Here is a 22,891-nt window from a genome sequence, read left to right on the forward strand (position 1 = left end):
CACTGTAGCATATGAAGGGAAATCAATCCCTAGTGTTGCTACCATATCATTAGAGGAAAGCATAGGATATCATCAGTATTACAATGATATCTTAATTACTACATGTGGAAGCAATAAAATAGAAAATGTGTATAGGATATATAATGTACTACATAATTATGTATAGAATATGTGATGTATGATATGTGTATACAATTATAATGTAAGATGTGTATACGATATATAATGTACTTGATGTGTATGATATAAATGTACCACATTTGTATACAATTATGTATATATATAATTTATATACAATTTTTTTGTATTTGATGTAAAAATCAGGAATAACTGTTCTTGATATTTGTAAGCATTGCCTCTTACACACAAACAATAAACTGTATTTTTTGTCCTTCACAGTCAGATACATGTAGAGAAGTCCTGTAAACGAAGAATTTCACCAAGTGTCATTCTCACACGCAGATTCTCCAAAGAGAACATGATCGAGACATTGACAAGACGACGACCAATCAAAGGGGATGATGAAAGTAATTCAGCCAAGTGCTTTATACACAAAGACAAATCTGTTTTTAGCCCACCATTATCAAACTTCATGTGAAAAAAAAAAAAGAAAAAAATTTGAAATGCATTTCATTTTTCAAGAATGTTAGGATTCAGTCAACTTGTAGTTTGAACTATTGTTGGGAAAGTCAGTTCAAAAGTAGGAACTTAAATCAAGAGTATTTTGCCATACTTATTGAAATATCCAGATGATTGATTCAGACCCTCTGGGCCTCTTGTTTAAATATTTAGGGGAGACAACTGTTATATTCTATACTTGTGTGTTATTTTGATATTTAGGGGAGACAACTGTTATATTCTATACTTGTGTGTTATTTGGATATTTAGGGGAGACAACTGTTATATTCTATACTTGTATGTTATTTGGATATTTAGGGGAGACAACTGTTATATCCTATACTTGTATGTTATTTGGATATTTAGGGGAGACAACTGTTATATCCTATACTTGTGTGTTATTTGGATATTTAGGGGAGACAACTGTTACGATACTTGTGTGTTATTTGGATATTTAGGGGAGACAACTGTTATATCCTATACTTGTGTTATTTGGATATTTAGGGGAGACAACTGTTATATTCTATACTTGTATGTTATTTGGATATTTAGGGGAGACAACTGTTATATCCTATACTTGTGTGTTATTTGGATATTTAGGGGAGACAACTGTTACGATACTTGTGTGTTATTTGGATATTTAGGGGAGACAACTGTTATATCCTATACTTTTGTTATTTGGATATTTAGGGGAGACAACTGTTATATCCTATACTTGTGTGTTATTTGGATATTTAGGGGAGACAACTGTTACGATACTTGTGTGTTATTTGGATATTTAGGGGAGACAACTGTTATATCCTATACTTGTGTTATTTGGATATTTAGGGGAGACAACTGTTATATCCTATACTTGTGTGTTATTTGGATATTTAGGGGAGACAACTGTTACGATACTTGTGTGTTATTTGGATATTTAGGGGAGACAACTGTTATATCCTATACTTGTGTGTTATTTGGATATTTAGGGGAGACAACTGTTATATTCTATACTTGTATGTTATTTGGATATTTAGGGGAGACAACTGTTATATCCTATACTTGTGTGTTATTTGGATATTTAGGAGAGAGACAACTGTTAAAATACGATAAATTTGTCATTTAGATATTTAGGTGAGACAACTGTTAAAATACTATATTTGTGTATTATTTAGATATTTAGTGGCGACAACTGTTGACATGTTTATGTAGGGGAGACAATTGTTGAAATCCTATACTTGTTTGTTTTTTATATGTTTATGTAGGGGAAACAACTGTTGAAACCCCATATGGATATGTAGGGGAGACAACTGTTGAAATCCCATATGGATATGTAGGGGAGACAATTGTTGAAATCATATACTTGGTTGTTATTTAGATGTTTATGTAGGGGAGACAACTGTTGACATGATTATGTAGGGGAGACAACTGTTTAAATCCTATACTTGTTATTTAGATGATTATGTAGGGGAGACAACTGTTGAAACCCCATACTTGTGTGTTTCAGATGTGTTTAAGGTGTACTGTGCTGACCATACATACACAACACTGCGACTACCAATGTGCAGTACTGTTGAGGACATCATCTTACAAGCCCACGATAAGCTGTGCCTTGGAAATGACCTTGTCCTTTGTGAGGTCAAATCTACGGGAGGTCAGTTTAACAAAAAGGAAATTAAGACGATATACATGGAGGAAAAGCAACCCACTCAAACAGGCCCGATTAGACTTCTTTTTGATTTCTGAAAACTTCATTTCTAGTACTGAAAAATCCAAAATAGAACCAGGTTATAGATCTGACCACTCTTTTCCAACATTAGCTTTGAAACTAAACGAATTTTTTCCCTGGTAAAGGAATTTGGAAATTTAATAATAGTTTATTACAAGAACAAGATTATTTGGATATGGTTAAAACCTGTATAGCTGAGACAAAAGAACAATACTGTACTCCAGTTTATAATTTACATAATTTGATGGATATTCCTGACAGTGAGATTGAGTTTGTTATTGATAATCAACTATTCCTAGAAACTTTACTTTTGCAAATTAGAGGCAAAACAATCTCTTTTTCTTCATTTAGGAAGAAACAACAAAATATTAGGGAAGACAATCTAAGAAAAATAATTCAGGAAATTGAGGAACAAGATGATATAGACACAGTAGAGTTAGAAGTTAAAAAAAGAGAACTACAGGAAATTAGGGATAAAAAAATAAAAGGTAGTTTAGTAAGGTCACGTGCTAAGTGGGTGGAGGAGGGTGAGAAGCCTACTAGATATTTTTTAAATTTAGAGAATAGAAATTTTACATCTAAAATTATACCTAAATTAGAACTAGATAATGGAGATATAGTTACTCAGCAGGCAAATATTTTGGAAGAGGTCAAGAAATTTTATGAAAATTTATACAGTAATAACAATGAAATAGCAGATGTAAATTTGAATGAACTTTTAGAATCATATAACATAAATAAAATTAGTAAACAAGAATCTGACAATCTTGAAGGTCCAATCACATTGATAGAAGCTGGCAAAACTTTAAGAAATATGAAAAATAACAAAAGTCCAGGTATAGATGGCTTTACAGTTGAATTTTTTAAGTGCTTTTGGAAATATTTGGGTAATTTCATCGTTCGATCTATAAATTTAGGTTATAAACAGGGATCTCTTTCTATTTCACAACGACGAGGTATTATTTCTTGCATTCCAAAGGGAGATAAACCCAGACATTTTATAAAAAATTGGAGGCCCATTACTTTGTTAAGTGTTGTGTATAAAATAGCATCAGGTTCAATAGCAAGTAGAATAAAGACAGTGTTGGATAAAATAATTGATAAAGATCAAACAGGGTTTATAGCAGGTAGATATATAGGGGAAAATACCAGACTAGTCTATGATATAATGCAGTATACAGAAGAAAATGATATTCCAGGTATGTTTTTAATGATCGATTTCGAAAAAGCTTTTGATTCAGTGTCCTGGGAATTTGTTGAAAAAGTATTAATGTATTTTGGCTTTGGAAATAGTTTAATAAACTGGGTTAAAACTTTTAATAATAATTTAAGTGCTACTATTAATCAGGGTGGGAATCTGTCTTCTTTCTTCCAAATTAAAAGAGGCTGTCGTCAAGGCGACCCGATCGCCCCCTATATTTTCATCCTCTGTGCAGAAATACTAGCGATAAAACTCCGAAATAATTCAAAAATCAAAGGTATTGATGTTGATAACTGTCCCATACTTTTGTCACAATATGCAGATGATACGTCTCTTGCTCTTGATGGTACAGAACTATCTCTACAGGAATCAATATCCGAACTTAATTTTTATGCAAATATATCTGGATTAAAAATTAATATTTCTAAAACTCAAGTGGTTTGGATAGGTAGTAAAAAGTTTAGTTCTGACAAATTTCTTCCAGATCTGGGTTTACAGTGGGGAAGGGAAAATTTTACACTTTTGGGAATTGAATTCCATATTAATTTACATGAGATTCCAAAGCTCAATTTCGATAAGAAATTAACTAAGCTTAAATCTCTTATTAGATCATGGAACAGGAGAATTTTAACGCCAATTGGTAGAATTAACATTATTAAATCAATTTTAGTTTCACAATTTAATCATTTATTTATCTCACTACCCAACCCAGATTATAGGTTTATTAGTAAGTTAAATACTATTTTCTTTGAATTTTTATGGAATAGCAAAGTTGACAAAGTTAAAAGAGATGTAATTGTTCAAGACTACATTAATGGTGGTTTAAAAATGATAAATATTAAGGCTTTCATAGACTCTCTTAAGTTAGGTTGGATAAGAAGATTATTTTCTAGCACCTCCAAATGGCAAGCAATTATAAAAACATATGTGAATACTGATATGTTGATACAGTGTGGCTCAGACTATTTACAGCAATGTGAAAAGAAATGTAAAAATTTGTTTTGGATAGATGTTTTGAAAGCATGTAGAAAGTTTGTTACATCAAATGAAGTAAATATAAATATTAATTGTATAAATGCGTATCTGAAGGCACCATTATGGTTTAATGACAAAATTACTATGGACAAAAAGTCTGTTTTTTTCCAAGACTGGTATAAGAAAGGAGTTGTAAATATAAATGATTTGATAAAGGATCATAATGCTGGTACATTTTATACGTTTCAAGATTTTACACAACTGTATCGAATACGGACTAATTTTCTCCAATATCATAGTGTCATTTCAGCTGTAAAAAAGTTCAATCCCAATCCTGTTCTCCCCATGCTGGAAATAACACGTCCATTTATTCCAGTAAACTTTGAATTTTTTTTTTAAACATTTCAAAGGGTCAAAACACTTTTATAACATTATGATCAGAAATAATATTGTGCCCTCAGGACAAAGAAAATGGAATTCAATTTTTGATAGAAGCAATATTTACTGGAGTCAGGTTTTCAAACTTCCGTTTATTGTAACTAATAACACAAAATTCCAATGGTTTCAATATAGAATCAATCACCATATTCTTACAACAAACTCTCTTTTATTTAAAACTCGAATGGTGCCATCGCCTTTGTGTACACTGTGTAACTCAGAGATTGAAACCATTATTCATATTTTATGGGAATGTCAGGAGGTTCAAAATCTTCTTCTTAGCTTTGAAACTCTTTTAGATACACTCCTTATTCCTTTTGGTTTTAATAAAGAATCATTTTTATTTGGTCTTCTCACACAAAATATAAATGGTAAAATTGATAATGAAATTCTCATTGTAATTAAACAGTACATATATAAAATGCGCTGTCTGCACAAGTCCTTAAATTTAAATGCTTTAATAAATACTATACAGGACTATTTTAATATACAAAGATGTGTAGCTTATAGCAAAGGAGGTATGTATAAGGAGAGATTTAGAAACGAATGGCTAAAATGGGAAAAATTAATTAGGTTATAGCTTTCATTTCATAATATATTTAACTGACATGTCTCCTAGGCTCTAAAACACTAAACTGGTCAATAATTTTGCTTTGTTGCTCTGATAATATATTGTGATTTTTCCATCCCCTTTCTCTCCCTTTTTTGTCTATTTATCTTTCTATTTATGTATGTCAATACTGTCTGTATGTCTGTGTCTCTGTTAAGTCTGTCTGTGTCTTTCGGTCTAAGTAGGTTGGTGTTAGTCTATGTATCTGTTTGTCTGTATATGTCTGTCAGTCTTTCTGTATATGTCTGTGTCTCTGTTTAGTCTGTCTGTGTCTTTTTGTCTAAGTAGGTTGGTGTTGTTAGTCTATGTATCTGTCTGTCTGTGTGTATGTCTGTCAGTCTTTCTGTATATGTCTGTGTCTCTGTTTAGTCTGTCTGTATCTTTCTGTCTAAGTAGGTTGGTGTTGGTTTATGTATCTGTCTGTGTGTATGTCTGTCTGTTTGTCTGTACATGGATGAATAGCAGGATAATAGAAACAGAATGTGTGTTTAATATGCATTTTCTTATATATGTATGTATACAATAATATATACAACATGTGTAGTATGTGTGCACTTGTATGGGTATATTTGAGTTGTAGTAGGTGCGGTATGTGGATATGTTTTCATGTAAGTGCTGTGTGTACATGCCAATGGATGGATATCAAAATAGTACATGTATGTGTAGTAAAGCATGTGTGCTCATTGTCATATGCAATAGTTAGTATATGACTATATGTAGTACGTATGAACATGTATATGTGTATAGTGTTGTGTACATGTATGTATATGTACTAGAACATTCATGTGTGTGGGAAGGTGTTTGCGTGGGGTGTGTCATTCTCATTCATCAGAGTTACTTCCCTTCGTTTCATATGTCACTCGGTCAGTACGGTGGTGTAACTTAGCAGACTCTGGGGGGCGAGAATGGGGCTGTGTTGGTGTGTATGTGTGTGTGTAAGCTTGTGCGTAGTAAATTATAATAGAAATACACATCAGTGCTGAAAGGTGTGAATGACCATAAAATGTAGATGTCTTGTGTTTGTTGATAATATATGTTTAACTGAATAAAATATAAATTACAAAAAAAAAAAAGGAAATTAAACTTTCTTTGAGATAATATTTCTAAACTTGAATTAATGCACTGTAGTTCAACCAAGCTTTTATCAATATATTTAATATGAAATCCTTTTTAACAGTGATATTTTTACTATGGGTGCTGGGGTAGTTACTTTTCGTTTAACTAGAATAGTTTAGGAAGAAATTAGTTTGAGGTGGTAGTTTGAAGCAGTAAATGGTGATAGTATTAAGATTATTTTTCAGAACGTCTCATACTGAAAGACAACGACCTGTGTATCACCACGTCTCTGAGTGTTAACGGACAGCTGTTCATTGCACCCCGGGAACACATTGATGCACTTGTAAGTAAGACAGATGCCTCAATCTGCAACTGATCCTAAATTGGTAATGGTGTGTATGACTAGAGTTTGTAACCCTGTATAATGTCTGACCATACAAAATGTGTGCCATTAGGTGACATAGTGTGACTTTTGTTTTTTGACAATAACATTCGATGATGAAGGGCTGCCAACTTTGTTCATATCAATGACCTTGACCTCAGAAATTCAGAGGAAGGTATTCGAAGATTTTAATACATTAGTCTAATGACTGAGTGGATCAAAAGTACATAATGTGACACTGATTTTAAGGGTTTATGTTAATTTTTAGGTCATCTGACCCGAAGGGTCAGGATGACCTATAGTCATCATGTTTCGTCCGTCGTCGTGCGCCGTCCGCCGTCCGCCGTGCGCCGTGCGCCGTGCGTAAACTTTTCACATTTCAAACTTCTTCTCAAGTTCCACCAGTGGGATTGAGCTGAAACTTGCCTGAAATGATCCTGAGATGGTCCTGACCAAGTGTTGTTATTTTTCGGGTCGATCCGAAATCCAAGATGGCCGCCATAGCCGCCATTTTGAAAACACATTTTAAACTTCTTCTCAGGTTCCACCAGTGCTATTGAGCTGAAACTTGCCAGAAATGATCCTGAGATGGTCCTGACCAAGTGTTGTTATTTTTCGGGTCGGTCCAAAATCCAAGATGGCTGCCATAGCCGCCATCTTGAAAAACACATTTTAAACTTTTTCTCAAGTTCCACCAGTGCTATTGGGCTGAAATTTGTCTGAAATGATTCTGATATGATGCCGACCAAGTGTTGTTATTTTTCGGGTCGGTCCGAAATCCAAGATGGCCGCCGTGGCCGCCATCTTGAAAAACACATTTTAAACTTCTTCTCCAGTTCCACCAGTGCTATTAAACTGAAACTTGCCTGAAATGATCCTGAGATGGCCCTGACCAAGTGTTGTTATTTATCGGGTCGGTCCGAAATCCAAGATGGCCGCCATAGCCGCCATTTTGAAAACACATTTTAAACTTCTTCTCATGTTCCACCAGTGCTATTGGGCTGAAATTTGCCTGAAATGATCCGATATGATGCCATCCAAGTGTTGTTATTTTTCGGGTCGGTCCGAAATCCAAGATGGCCGCCGTGGCCACCATATTGAAAAACACATTTTAAACTTCTTCTCCAGTTCCACCAGTGCTATTAAACTGAAACTTGCCTGAAATGATCCTGATATGATCCTGACAAAGTGTTGTTATTTTTCGGGTCAGTCAGAAATCCAAGATGGCTGCCATAGCCGCCATCTTGAAAAACACATTTTAAACTTCTTGTCCAGTTCCACCAGTGCTATTAAGCTGAAACTTGCTTGAAATGATCCAGATATGATGCCGACCAAGTGTTGTTATTTTTCAGGTCGGTCCGAAATCCAAGATGGCCGCCGTGGCCGCCATCTTGAAAAACACATTTTAAACTTCTTCTCCAGTTCCACCAGTGCTATTAAACTGAAACTTGCCTGAAATGATCCTGATATGATCCTGACAAAGTGTTGTTATTTTTCGGGTCAGTCAGAAATCCAAGATGGCTGCCATAGCCGCCATCTTGAAAAACACATTTTAAACTTCTTGTCCAGTTCCACCAGTGCTATTAAGCTGAAACTTGCTTGAAATGATCCAGATATGATGCCGACCAAGTGTTGTTATTTTTCAGGTCGGTCCGAAATCCAAGATGGCCGCCGTGGCCGCCATCTTGAAAAACACATTTTAAACTTCTTCTCCAGTTCCACCAGTGCTATTAAGCTGAAACTTGCCTGAAATGATCCTGATATGATGCCGACCAAGTGTTGTTATTTTTCGGGTTGGTCTGAAATACAAGATGGCCACCATGGCAGCCATCTTGAAAAACACATTTTAAACTTATTCTCCAGTTCCATTGGTGCCATTGAGCTGGAAATAGGTGAGGATGTCAAGGAAGGCGAGCCAACATAGTGTTGTTATTTTTTCGGCCTCGTAAAAACTTTGAAATGGCAGCAATGGTGGCCATTTTGTAACATGATTGCGCAATCATGGTTTTCCTGAACAACACCTATTTCAAACTTCTTCTCAAATTCCATCAGTGGGATTCAGCCCTAACTTACCAGAAATTATCCTGAGATGGCCCTTACCAAGTGTTGTTATTTATCGGGTCGGCCAGAAATCCAAGATGGCCACCATGGCAACCATCTTGAAAAAACATTTTAAACGTCTTCTCTAGTTCCACTGGTGCCTTTGAGTTGGAAATTGGTGAGGATTTTAAGGAAGGAGTGCCAACAAAGTGTTAATATTTTTCCGCCTCATAAAATCATTGACTTGGCAGCCATGGCGGCCATTTGTAACATGATTATGCAATCATGGTTATCCTGAACAATGCCTATTTTAAACTTCTTCTCAAATTCCCCCAATGGGATTCAGCTGTAACTTACCAGAAATGATCCTGAGATGGCCCTAACCAAGTGTTGTTATTGATTGGGTCGGTCAGAAATCCAAGATGGCCACCATGGCAAACGGTGCCACTATATACTTGCTACAGAGAATACATACTACAATTATATAAAGTTTTTAATTTAGAGTCAGATGACCGTTAAGGCCCCTGGGCCTCTTGTTCATTTTATGACCTATACTTGTATAACCATACATTAATATATTCATGGTATGATTCTGTATGACAGACACCATTACCAGAGCAGGATGGACCAGCAACAGGCACTATGGCCATATTTGAGATGATGAGTACCAAAGAAGTGGCCTACTGTATGACCCTGTATGACTGGGAACTGCTGGTCTATGTAGACGAGGTAGGTACAACATTAGGACTAGATAAACAGGATAATTGTGGTGCCAGCAAAAATATTAACATGATATTTTAAATAGATGTAAATCTTTGTAAAGTTTAAAATTAAATCTTTTTGTTTGAAAGTTTCTTTTTCATTAAGATTTATTCATGTATAATAAAATTAATAACTTTAATTTTGAAAGATTTGATTTTGCAGTACGAGCTTATCTATCAAGTGTTTGGTCGCCACACTTTCAACAAGGTTACCTCAAATCTGGACATGTTGCTTCGTCGGTTTAATGAAGTACAGTTCTGGGTGATCACAGAAATGGTACTAGCACAGAACGTCAGTAAGCGGGTACAGCTGTTGAGGAAGTTCATCAAGCTGGCATCTCAGTGAGTGATTACAGTGTATATATTGTTATTGGTCATTAAGAAACATTAGAAAAATTACCATGATTGTTGGATGTATCAATAATTTCTTATGTTGTGGCCAAACAAGAAACTATAGATTTGTTATCCTGTTATTATAATAAACTCTTCATCAGGGCCATATATTAGATCACACACATTTATCAAACTTTGTACCACTTAAGACTGACAGATTATTGCAAACTGAAACCAGATTGTGTTACTAAACTGAGTTATGTCCCTTTAAAACACGTTATGTCCCACTAAACTGTCTCATAACTGAGTTATGTCTCACTAAAACAAGTTAAGTGTTACTCATAAACTGAGTTATGTCCCTTGGTTCACTGTCCCACTTAACTGAGTTATGTCCCTTGGTTCACTGTCCCACTTAACTGAGTTATGTCTCTTGGTTCACTGTCTCACTTAACTGAGTTATGTCCCTTGGTTCACTGTCCCACTTAACTGAGTTATGTCCCTTGGTTCACTGTCTCACTTAACTGAGTTATGTCCCTTGGTTCACTGTCCCACTTAACTGAGTTATGTCCCTTGGTTCATTGTCTCACTAAACCGAGTTATATGTCCCACTAAAACAAGTTATGTGTTACTATAAACTGAGTTATGGCCCTTGGTTCATTGTCCCTTTTAACTGAGTTATGGCCCTTGGTTCATTGTCCCTTTTAACTGAGTTATGGCCCTTGGTTCATTTTGATGTCTGAATATTTAAGACACTGAATCTGGTAAGCTTAACCGACTTGGTCATTGTTCCCTAACAAACACACCATACTGTATGTATTATCCTAGAAATGATAGTTACATTTATTATTATGGCAAAACGTGAATGTTTTTACCTAAGATTGTTTTAGCACTAATTCGACTGGTGTATGTTGATGTGTGGTGATGTTGGCCTTGTGTATGTTCACAGCTGTAAGGAGTACCAAAACCTGAACTCATTCTTTGCGATTGTCATGGGGCTGAGTAACATCGCTGTGAGCAGGTTGTCACAGACATGGGAGGTAACTCACTCAGCTACTTTACATACTTGTTAAATTGACACATCATCCTGATTTATCAATAACAACATTCTGTAACTCTATCCGCTGTACAATCTTACACGGTAAAAACCTCAAATATCTCATTCTATACGTGTAGTTATATTTGTCTCCTGCAGAAGCTGCCGAGCAAATTTAAGAAGATGTTTGCCTGAGTTTGAGACGCTGATGGACCCATCCCGAAATCACCATGTATACCGACTGATTGTGGCAAAGCTGGCTGCTCCCATCATTCCCTTCATGCCTCTCCTCATGAAAGGTCAGTATACTGGGCACAGAGACTTAAATAAATGTACAAGGAAGACTCAGAATGTTTTGTTCCCCAGAGACTCTTTAAAATAGTACCTGATTTAGTCATAGCCCTACAACAAAGTGTCTTAGGTGTAAAGTGTTTCCCTCTCTCTCTCAATTTTAGTTTTGAAACTTTGATATGTTTAAACTTTGGCAAAATGTTTAATGTTAGCTTTATTTCCAGTAAAGTGGACGTTACTTGTTTGAACATGAATTTGTGGATTGTAGGACATTGTTTGGTCTTGATTTGATAATATTGAATCTTTAACGTTTGTGACAATGTTATAACTGTTATGTTGACTTGCCTTGTTTTTGATATCTGATGGAGAAGATAACAGATTTTGAGGATGGAAACCCTTTATTGATGGTTCTCTTTTGTTTTATAGACTTAACATTTACCCATGAAGGAAACAAAACATATTTTGATGGATTGGTGAACTTTGAAAAAATGGTAAGTATACATTATTGAAATATAATGGTGTTAAGTAATAAAAAATAATGTTAGCCACACAGATGTTTGAGACAGCAGTATGGTACAGTTTAATTTATTCTAGCTCCACTGTATCTGACTCTAAATTCGTTTTGAAAGGTAATGATATCTTGTGTGTCTTTTGTACAATCTGTTGAGATTGCAGGTGGTAGACACTGCTGGTGGACTTACATTTGTATATCCCCAAACTTTGCCCTAACATTTATGTCACGCTTTAGTTCATTTGAATAGCAAAATGGTTCAGAATATACACATGTGTTTGAAGTTCCATTAAAATTCAATGATGAAAGTTATAATATTAATAATGATCACCAGATTTTGTCATATCTTTTGACTTTTTTTGAGTTCCTGGAGGCCCGTCACCTCATGATCATCACTTTTGGCCTTTAGCATCACTGGCGAGTCCTAGTAGGAGGAAATAGCTTTATAGCTTTATGTACTGTATCTAACTCTCAAATTGTTTATAAAGGTGCTAATATCTTATTCTTTTGTTCTAACCATGAAGACAAATTTGTTTTCTCTTGCAGCATATGATCGCCCAGACTATGAGAACAGTACGATTTTGTAAAAGCCAGCAATTAGGTTTGTTTCTCTTATTATGTATATATATACTGTATCTAATTAATTACTAAGTATATTTTCCTTAACAAAGATATAATCTTAGACTAGCTACTGAGTGAGTGTTAAAGTTTACTATTCATGGCAGAAGAAAATTTTCCTTCATGCAATATTTTCCTTAGGTAGATAAGGAAACAAAATGGTGATCATACTGTACAGAGACATCTTATCAATAATCCTAGAGTATTAAAGTCTTTACTTAAAAGTATGTACAAAACTTAATTTCCAAGCTTTGAATGATGTGTTATCAACATAAATTGAGGGTTAGGTGTTGAAAATATCCTGTTTTGATTTCTTGTTTATGTCTGTAAAATTCTAGATTTGGAAGCTCCGACCTCATTAAAGTGTTCCTCCGAAGTCATTGAGTACATCAGGTAGGTGTATTTACCTATAGCTTACCAATATATACCAGGTACTAATGACCTCATTAAAGTGTTCCTCCGAAGTCATTGAGTACATCAGGTAGGTGTATTTACAATAGAGCTTACTAGTACATACCAGGTACTAATGTATCGTTAGTCATTTTGCGGCACACATAGCCAAATGTCATAAGGAAAATTATTTAACAAGGTATATGATATAATATGTCAGTTTCCTTTGAAAAATTTAGACTGTTGACTGAAATACAATATATTCCTTCAATTGGAAAGAGCCATTGTCGCTTTATATAAACTAATTTGCCATGAAGATAACACATCCACTTCTGTGGAACTTTTCGACTTCACCCTACATAAGTAAAAAGGTCAGAAAAATTCACAGCCAATAACTGTTACTAATAAAAAAACAAGTAAGAATATTGTTAAATTGATCAGAAACGGTTGGATTTCTCACATGTAAACATTCAATATTTCAGGAATCTTCATGTGATTGATAATCAGAGATTGTTGACACAGTTTTCTTACAAGTTGGAACCACGTAGAACTTGACAGCTTCTGAGGGGATGAAATGATGGACGATATCCTGACCATAAGGTGGTCACTGCTGGTCATTCCTTCGGACATTGTGTCCTGTAACAGGAATAGCTGTTCACTGAGCTAGAGAGTGTAGCTTGTCTTCTGTCTGACATTGACCTTGGTTGTTCAAGTACAAGGTCAAATGATGATACCAGGAGAGTTTGCTGACCTCTGTGTGACATATAGGTGTTGTTCAGGTTGCTGTCAGGCCAGACTCTGCGGAGACTGGCTAAGCCTCTGAAATGAAGTGGTTTTGATTATAATTTTATAAATGTGCTCAATGGAATACTATGACCAAGTCGTTGTAGCGAAGGTTCCAGGCCTCTGCAAGCACAAATTTGTCTGGAGTATACAATGCAAGAGGACATAAAGATAAATGAGACTCCCAAATAGGCTGTAACAATTTCAGATCTATTTAAATGTCTTGTTTTTAATGAGCTGGCTCCGTAAGGGGAGGATACTCGGAGATTTCTATTAATTGAATTTTAGAAGTTTCTCCATGTTACTTTAATGTGTGATATTACAGGAAACAACAGATAATTGTGGAATATTATAGGAAACGACAGATACTTGTGTGTGATATTACGAGAAACAACAGAAGAACAGATACTTGTGAGTGCGATATTACAGGAAACAACAGATACTTGTGTGTGTGTGTGTGTGTGTGTGTGTGTGTGTGTGTGTGATATTACAGGAAACAACAGATACTTGTGTGTGTGTGTGTGTGTGTGATATTACAGGAAACAACAGATACTTGTGTGTGTGATATTACAGGAAACAACAGATACTTGTGTGTGTGTTATTACAGGAAACAACAGATACTTGTGTGTGTGATATTACAAGAAACAACAGATACTTGTGTGTGTGATATTACAGGAAACAGCAGATACTTGTGTGTGTGATATTACAAGAAACAACAGATACTTGTGTGTGTGATATTACAGGAAACAACAGATACTTGTGTGTGTGATATTACAGGAAACAGCAGATACTTGTGTGTGTGATATTACAAGAAACAACAGATACTTATGTGTGTGTTATTACAGGAAACAACAGATACTTGTGTGTGATATTACAGGAAACAACAGATACTTGTGTGTGTGATATTACAGGAAACAACAGATACTTGTGTGTGTGATATTACAGGAAACAACAGATACTTGTGTGTGTGTGTTATTACAGGAAACAACAGATACTTGTGTGTGTGATATTACAAGAAACAACAGATACTTGTGTGTGTGATATTACAGGAAACAACAGATACTTGTGTGTGTGATATTACAGGAAACAGCAGATACTTGTGTGTGTGATATTACAGGAAACAACAGATACTTGTGTGTGTGATATTACAGGAAACAACAGATACTTGTGTGTGTGATATTACAGGAAACAACAGATACTTGTGTGTGTGATATTACAGGAAACAACAGATACTTGACAGTGTGTGATATTACAGGAAACAACGGATACTTGTGTGTGTGTGATATTACAGGAAACAACAGATACTTGTGTGTGATATTACAGGAAACAACAGATACTTGTGTGTGTGATATTACAGGAAACAACAGATACTTGTGTGTGTGATATTACAGGAAACAACAGAAGAACAGAGAACTAGTTTCAGAGCAAGTCAACACATCAATGTTGTATGTTAATGACTAGTTTGGTTGGTACACAGGTACTGTATATATATAATATTCATACAATGTTTTAAAATAAATTTGAACTAATTGAAAAATATTTTACGAACACCTTTTAGTTAGAAGAGGTCCATTCTCAGGACCGCCATGGGCTGTCAAGTTAATCACAATAACCATTTCAAAGGGAAGTAACTCTGGCACACCAGAATGCTCTGCACCAAATATCACTGTCCCTGAATGATACCACAGCTATAATCCTAAACATACTATTTATAGTGAAGGGATCATAACATAAAAATGTTCACCTTGATTTATGCCTTTGAGAAACACACTATTTTGTTCTGATCCCTGTCAGGTAATAAGTATGATATCTAGTTATCCATAGCTCAGAAAAGTTTGTTGTTACATTTCTCACTGAACATTACAAATTAAGAATTTTAAATCTAGAAAGAAAAAGGAAACTGTTAAATATTTCTCCTAGAATTATTTATGGCAGTTTGATTGTCATTCAAGTCAGTAATTGTATTGGTTTTCTGTATATCTACATACTAAAATATATATACAAATATATGTTGTTAATTGACTGTTGCGGAGTAATATGTTGTATTTGAGTTATGTATCTTTGATTGATACAGTGTACCTATATATTTAGTCTGTCTTTGTGATATTTTACTTTCGTGGTAATACATTTTATTATTTGTGTATTGTTTTTAAATTAGTTTTGTTTTACAATTAGTTTCATATTTTATTAGCAGTTTGATTATTTTAATCTTATTTTGTGTCTTATTTGATAATAATGATATTTCGTTTTAATCAAAACTATTTAATCAACCAGCGAAGTAAGTAATGTATGCTAGCTGAAGTAACAGGATCACTTATTTTATAATGAGATTGAACATAAAGGACATAAAGTGCCAATCTGATTAAAATACAGATCATCACCTTCTACTATCGTAATGATGATAGTATGAAGGTGATGATCTGTATTTTAATCAGATTGATAAAGTACAAAATAAAAATATTACCATCTGAACAGTAAAGGGTTTTCCTGTTAATCTACTTTCTGTGTATCTTATTACTTTTTCTCCTCGTTGCTGAAACATCCACACAAATGTTTACTTATTGTCAAATTAATTGTTACATAGGGATCAGGTGTGAGTGTCCATTCTATCTCCGCATTCTGTAGACATAACATTAAATATTTTTGTAGAAGCTTGCCACAAGAATGATCATATTTGGTTTGAAGGTTCATTGGGGCTTCGCCGTATGTTAAATTTTACCAAAATTGGAATTTTAATTTTGAAGATATTTTTTCTCCTTTTTCATTTTTTTTTCATTTTTTTATACATGGTAGTATTCAACATTTTGGTGCAGACTTGTAGAGTCTTTTCTGTCAGGAAATATAACATTTTATGGGATATATAAGTGATGTTCTAGTACAATACTGGTTTCAATGGTAACAAAATAGAATTTAGATTTTTATATTGGAGCATGGGATGATACAGTCATACAACTCGAGCTTCATCAGTTACATTAGTTTCCTGGTAGATCTTTGACTATTGTGTTATATCTGATTGTAGTTAATTAGTTTTGTAGATGGTAGTGATGTCTCCCCTTCGAATGGATGGTACGTGACTTATTGTATTAGTAATGGATCTTCTTTCTTTTGGTTCTCCTTCGGGTTCTTATTTTTCTAATAATTTCTGGGCCATACAACTTCTGAACCGTAGAAGATATGTTAATGAAACTTGAGGATACCTACATCACTTAAAGCAAATGTGCAGTGCACTGCCGTAAGGTCACTGTGACTTTGACCTCAAGGTCAAATAAGTGCAAAATTTTCATCAATTTCTTGTCATGGTCATAACTTCTTAACTGTGGAAGACATGTTAATTAAACTTGGAGGATACTTGCATCACCTAAAGCCGATGTGCAATGCACTGTAGTAACATCACTGTGACCTTTACATCAAAGGTCAAATAAGTCCAATTTTTACAGTAATTTATGTTTGGGCTTTAAGTTCAAAGGTTTATTGAGTGCAAAAACAAAAAACAAAAAAACAATGGCTAGTAAGGGAGAAGGGGAAGTTATGTTTATTTTGTCTATATATGATTTCTGTATGATAGTACTCTGGCTTTAATGTTATCACACAGCACTGTAATAACAGGAAGCCTGTCTGATCAATCAACTCATTTTTATATTGAAATTTATTATTGAATCTATTTGGACTTCAAATATTTAAAAAAAAACAAAAAAAAAACAGTAGACACAAGACATGGTAAAAGATAGATCTTGGTTTTAGCTAAGTCATGTACTGGTTTATTTTCTCTTGAAGGAAATAACAGTGTTTTATCTTTGTTAATTTTTTCCTTTAATCTATCATTTGTTCATTTTTGTCTTAATTCATCATTTGTTCATTTCTTCCCTTATTCTATCATTAAGTTGACAAAACATAAAGGTCAGCACGGATTTCTGTTAAGTTTTTTATCGATTGAAATGCCTTTTTGGTGACACAAACTATTCTCTACAAAAGGGTTTCATATGGATATCAGCTGTTTTGATGATGCGAAAGGAGCTGTCATACTAGCAAAGTATCAGGAGTTTGACTACTAGACATTGTAAAGAACATTTTCATTGTAAATTGCGGACCAGTCTAAGGATTATTGTATTTAAATTTAATTATATAGACTTCAAAGTTACTGTTACATCGAAATCATTGTAAATGAGTCTAATGACATATCACTGTACTGTTTGTTGATGACAGTTTTGTTGTTGGAGCGATTTTTGAAATAAATGTCGCAATGTTTAATATGTATTACGTCTTGTTGAAGATTTAAACAGAATCACAGCATGTGATTAACCCCGACTTCTGAGTTTTACTGTCTGAGAACCTGGGGTATAGATTTGATTGGTTGATGAATATTTCACCCTAGCTCATCAGGATCCTTAACCTAATGATTCCGTCAGGTCGCTATGCAAGTACAATACAGAGGTGACTTGGGATATATGGTTTTTAATTAGATTGAAAACAAACTAAACTGTAAAACACCATAAAACAACTAAAGAAATGAGCCTGCTCCAGAAATAACATTGATCAGATAAGTGATTTAACCATTGCCACCAAAACTTGATAATCAGGTGCTCAAAAATTTATGATGAAGAAAAAAAAATTGCGTTAACCACTGGATTCTTGTAGATCATCTATCAATTAATGCTAATAAGTTTGATTATCAGTTCGTCTGCTTTTCCCATGGTCTTCCTTTCCATTGTACCTCCCACGGCCTTCCTTACCACGGTACATCCCATGGTCTTCCTTACCACTATACCTCCCATGGTCTTCCTTACCACTGTACATCCCATGGTCTTCCTTACCACTGTACCTTCCACGGCCTTCCTTACCACTGTACCTCCCATGGTCTTCCTTTCCATTGTACCTCCCATGGCCTTCCTTTCCATTGTACCTCCCACGGCCTTCCTTTCCACTGTACCTCCCACGGCCTTCCTTTCCACTGTACATCCCATGGTCTTCCTTACCATTGTACCTCCCATGGTCTTCCTTTCCATTGTACCTCCCACGGCCTTCCTTTCCACTGTACTTCCCATGGTCTTCCTTACCACTGTACCTCCCATGGTCTTCCTTTCCACTGTACCTCCCATGGTCTTCCTTTCCACTGTACCTCCCATGGCCTTCCTTTCCACTGTACCTCCCATGGTCTTCCTTTCCACTGTACCTCCCATGGCCTTCCTTTCCACTGTACCTCCCATGACCTTCCTTTCCACTGTACCTCCCATGACCTTCCTTACCACTGTACCTCCCATGGCCTTCCTTACCACTGTACCTCCCATGGCCTTCCTTTCCATTGTACCTCCCATGGCCTTCCTTTCCACTGTACCTCCCATGGCCTTCCTTTCCACTGTACCTCCCATGGCCTTCCTTTCCACTGTACCTCCCATGACCTTCCTTACCACTGTACCTCCCATGGTCTTCCTTACCACTGTACCTCCCACGGCCTTCCTTACCACTGTACTTCCCATGGCCTTCCTTACCACTGTACCTCCCATGGTCTTTCTTTCCATTGTACCTCCCATGGTCTTTCTTTCCATTGTACCTCCCATGACCTTCCTTACCACTACCTCCCACAGCCTTCCTTGCCACTGTACTTCCCATGGCCTTCCTTACCACTGTACCTCCCATGGCCTTCCTTACCACTGTACCTCCCATGGTCTTCCTTACCACTGTACCTCCCATGGTCTTCCTTTCCATTGTACCTCCCATGGTCTTCCTTACCACTGTACCTCTCATGGCCTTCCTTACCACCAACTTTCATTGAAATTTATCAGGAAATGTAGGAACTGCTTTATTATTATGGCCTACATGGTGAGATAGAAAATTTCAAGTGTCGGAGATCGTGAAACTCACCAAAAAACCCATACGTCGACTTTATGTTCACCTCAGGTCATTGTAGTTTGGCCCTGGCGTAAAAAACAACATATCAATAAACGCATGGTGTTTTGATATCCGTTGGATAACAACTCATCTTCAAAACAAAACATATTTAGCACTGACCTTGGCTAACGTATACTTTTAATTCAAACCTTTACCGAATGACGTCACTTTTACCAAAACTGTTTTGTTTACAAAGTAAAAAATTAACCTCTATTGATGTATTTGAGAACATAACGAAAATAACGGCTCGCAACACTGGATCACCGTTTTGAAGATATATGAAGAAAAAAAAATTCTTTAGATCAAAGTAGTGGTTTTATCATACTACATGTATAATAGTACTGTCCTCTGGCCGAGCCATACCAGATTCTATAAAAATGGTAGTTACTACTCATGCGTTACGTTTATTGCGTGTCGATAGTGTACGAGATATTTGTGCGTTCTTTTTTTTCCAACTTGCCCTTTTATGTGATCATTCATGTGTTATACATGCTTACATATTCATAGACACATTATGATATGAATCATGGAAACGAAACCTAACAATGTTTAACATGTTAATAAGGTAGCTGACGTCAGACACAAATCGGTATAAAATCTGTCCCTTACTAATTATATAATATATATTTGAATAATTAATTTTCAATTGTTCCATATTTGTGCGTTCTTATCGTCTTGATCTGGCACTCCTGGATTTCCAATTAGGGTTGAACGTGTATGTGACTAGCTTCACGAACTCCCGTTAGCTTCACGCACTCCCGTTAGCTTCACGAACTCCCATTAGCTTCACGAACTCCCGTTAGCTTCACGAACTCCCATTAGCTTCACGAACTCCCATTAGCTTCACGAACTCCCATTAGCTTCACGAACTCCCGTTGGCTTCACGAACTCCCGTTAGCTTCACTCCCGTTAGCTTCACGAACTCCCATTAGCTTCACGAACTCCCATTAGCTTCACGAACTCGCGAACTCCCATTAGCTTCACGAACTCCCGTTAGCTTCACGAACTCCCGTTAGCTTCACGAACTCCCGTTGGCTTCACGAACTCCCGTTAGCTTCACGAACTCCCATTAGCTTCACGAACTCCCATTAGCTTCACGAACTCCCGTTAGCTTCACGAACTCCCGTTGGCTTCACGAACTCCCATTAGCTTCACGAACTCCCGTTAGCTTCACGAACTCCCGTTAGCTTCACGAACTCCCATTAGCTTCAGAAACTCCCATTAGCTTCACGAACTCCCATTAGCTTCACGAACTCCCATTAGCTTCACGAACTCCCGTTAGCTTCACGAACTCCCGTTAGCTTCACGAACTCCCATTAGCTTCACGAACTCCCATTAGCTTCACGAACTCCCGTTGGCTTCACGAACTCCCGTTAGCTTCACGAACTCCCGTTAGCTTCACGCACTCCCGTTAGCTTCACGAACTCCCGTTAGCTTCACGAACTCCCGTTAGCTTCACGCACTCCCGTTAGCTTCACGAACTCCCATTAGCTTCACGAACTCCCGTTGGTTAAGCTTGGTAGCCGGGGCCTATTTATCAAACGCAATCTATCCGACTTCTAAGTCGGGTTTTAATGATTCTGTTCCATGTTTCACAAATATTTCCTCTAAATACCAGACGAAGACAACACGTATTCCTGACAAAAGCGATACTTTCCCTACAACTAAGTCGATCTCCGTCGTCCCTTTCACAGTCTTTCCGTTCCGAAATGTTATCTGTCTTTCGGTTTTCTTTTTTGACAAACCTGATATTAATTTGTTTCATTGTGCAGTGCATTGGTTGAGTCGAAATATCGGTAGGAATACTGAATGATCAATTACACTCTTGGATGTCTTATTAACGTTCATTTGGTACGTTCCGTGTCCTTCTCAAAGTAACGCTATATAAATGGCTGGAGTAACAAAAGTCCAAACATCCTTCACCTTGCAGCATTTTAACTTCTTTTTTTTTTAATTTAATCTTAATATTATATTGTCAAAATTCGGTACAAAGGATTTGGTACAAGTTACAAGCAACTTATGAAGCCATCTTCTATCAACAGAATATTTCATGTACTAGTATATGAAGCAGATGAGAGATAACTAATTTCAAATGCAACAATGGGACAAGTCAATCACGTGTTAATTGTAATAAATATATGAATATAGCTTATGTTCAAAATCTTCTGCTTGATTTAATGAAAGACTGCACATGTTAAATACATTGCACTTTACTTTCAAAGTCAGGTCTTCGTTGTCATAGAATAACATATTTAAGCTTTTTTGCGTATTTAGGTAATTAAAAAGTGAAAGCATTACAACACAAGCATTTAAATAAAATAAAATAAAAAATGCGCTCAAAAGTAAACGATAAGAATTTTCACAATGGTACCCACAATTTACACAATATAATCCTGTACAAAATCAAAACGGAAGAGATCCTGAATGATATTTATTTTATTTTCAACATGTAGATAAGGGAGACATTCGGCGTTGTGACAGTTGTCATTTCTAGTTTGCTAGTGGTGCAAGAAAATTAACTGCTTTCAGAGTTGTCTTTCTTCCGTCTGTATCTTAGTTTTGAAATCGGTCATATATAATCTATAAAAAAAAATGCAATACTCAATATAGGATGAACTGTCCAACAGGAATGTCTCGTCAACTTTATGTTATTCATTGAATTACCCACAATGCGCGTCACGTCTACCAATTAATTAATTAATTGGGGTTTTTTTTCTCCAAATTCACTGCAGTAACAATATTGATGGAAAAGTATCGTGTTGTTTATTTACCCTGAACACCGAGAAACTTTTATTTAACCACGTCAACCTTCTCCAGTGTTTTTAGTCAAAACGCTATTTCAAGCCGTCATTGAATAACAGTCGTGACATAAACAAAAATGTAGTATTTATTTTATCATTATTATGTATGTGTGCATGCGCGCGTGTACTCGTACGCGTGTTGACCACTTTTTCGGAGCAATCCGCAATCACTGTTTCAAATACGGACATCAAACCTTATAGGAAGGTGATGTTTAACTTTGAAGGTACATCATGGGGAACACAGTTGTTACGAACATATATATATCAGTGGCGTAGGAAGCGGGGGGGCAGGGGGGGCAATTGCCCCCCCACTTTTTTCAGTGGGGGGGCAAACATATCTTTTTGCCCCCCCACTTTTTGACATCCAAAATCTAAAAAAAGGGGATAAAACGCGAATTTATATATTCATTTCGATAAATATCTGTATATTTCCGAACCGATAATGTTTTCTTGAAG

At 35.9% G+C, this 22,891-nt stretch overlaps 1 protein-coding gene across 1 annotated transcript in view; it reads left to right on the plus strand.

Annotated features, from left to right (window-relative positions):
- LOC117324132 (rap guanine nucleotide exchange factor 4-like) overlaps positions 1 to 18,002 on the plus strand; it is a 150,062-nt gene extending 132,060 nt beyond the window's left edge. The window contains 12 exon segments of the mRNA XM_033879800.1: positions 400 to 527; positions 2,105 to 2,251; positions 6,852 to 6,949; positions 9,632 to 9,757; positions 9,953 to 10,131; positions 11,069 to 11,159; positions 11,315 to 11,347; positions 11,349 to 11,454; positions 11,873 to 11,937; positions 12,504 to 12,558; positions 12,914 to 12,968; positions 13,448 to 18,002. Of these exon segments, the coding sequence (XP_033735691.1) occupies positions 400 to 527; positions 2,105 to 2,251; positions 6,852 to 6,949; positions 9,632 to 9,757; positions 9,953 to 10,131; positions 11,069 to 11,159; positions 11,315 to 11,347; positions 11,349 to 11,454; positions 11,873 to 11,937; positions 12,504 to 12,558; positions 12,914 to 12,968; positions 13,448 to 13,520 (1,156 nt within the window). The 3' untranslated portion in view covers positions 13,521 to 18,002.
- Positions 18,003 to 22,891: the final 4,889 nt, after the last annotated feature.

The sequence above is a fragment of the Pecten maximus genome, chromosome 3 (assembly GCF_902652985.1).
Source record: "Pecten maximus chromosome 3, xPecMax1.1, whole genome shotgun sequence".
NCBI lineage: Eukaryota > Metazoa > Mollusca > Bivalvia > Pectinida > Pectinidae > Pecten > Pecten maximus.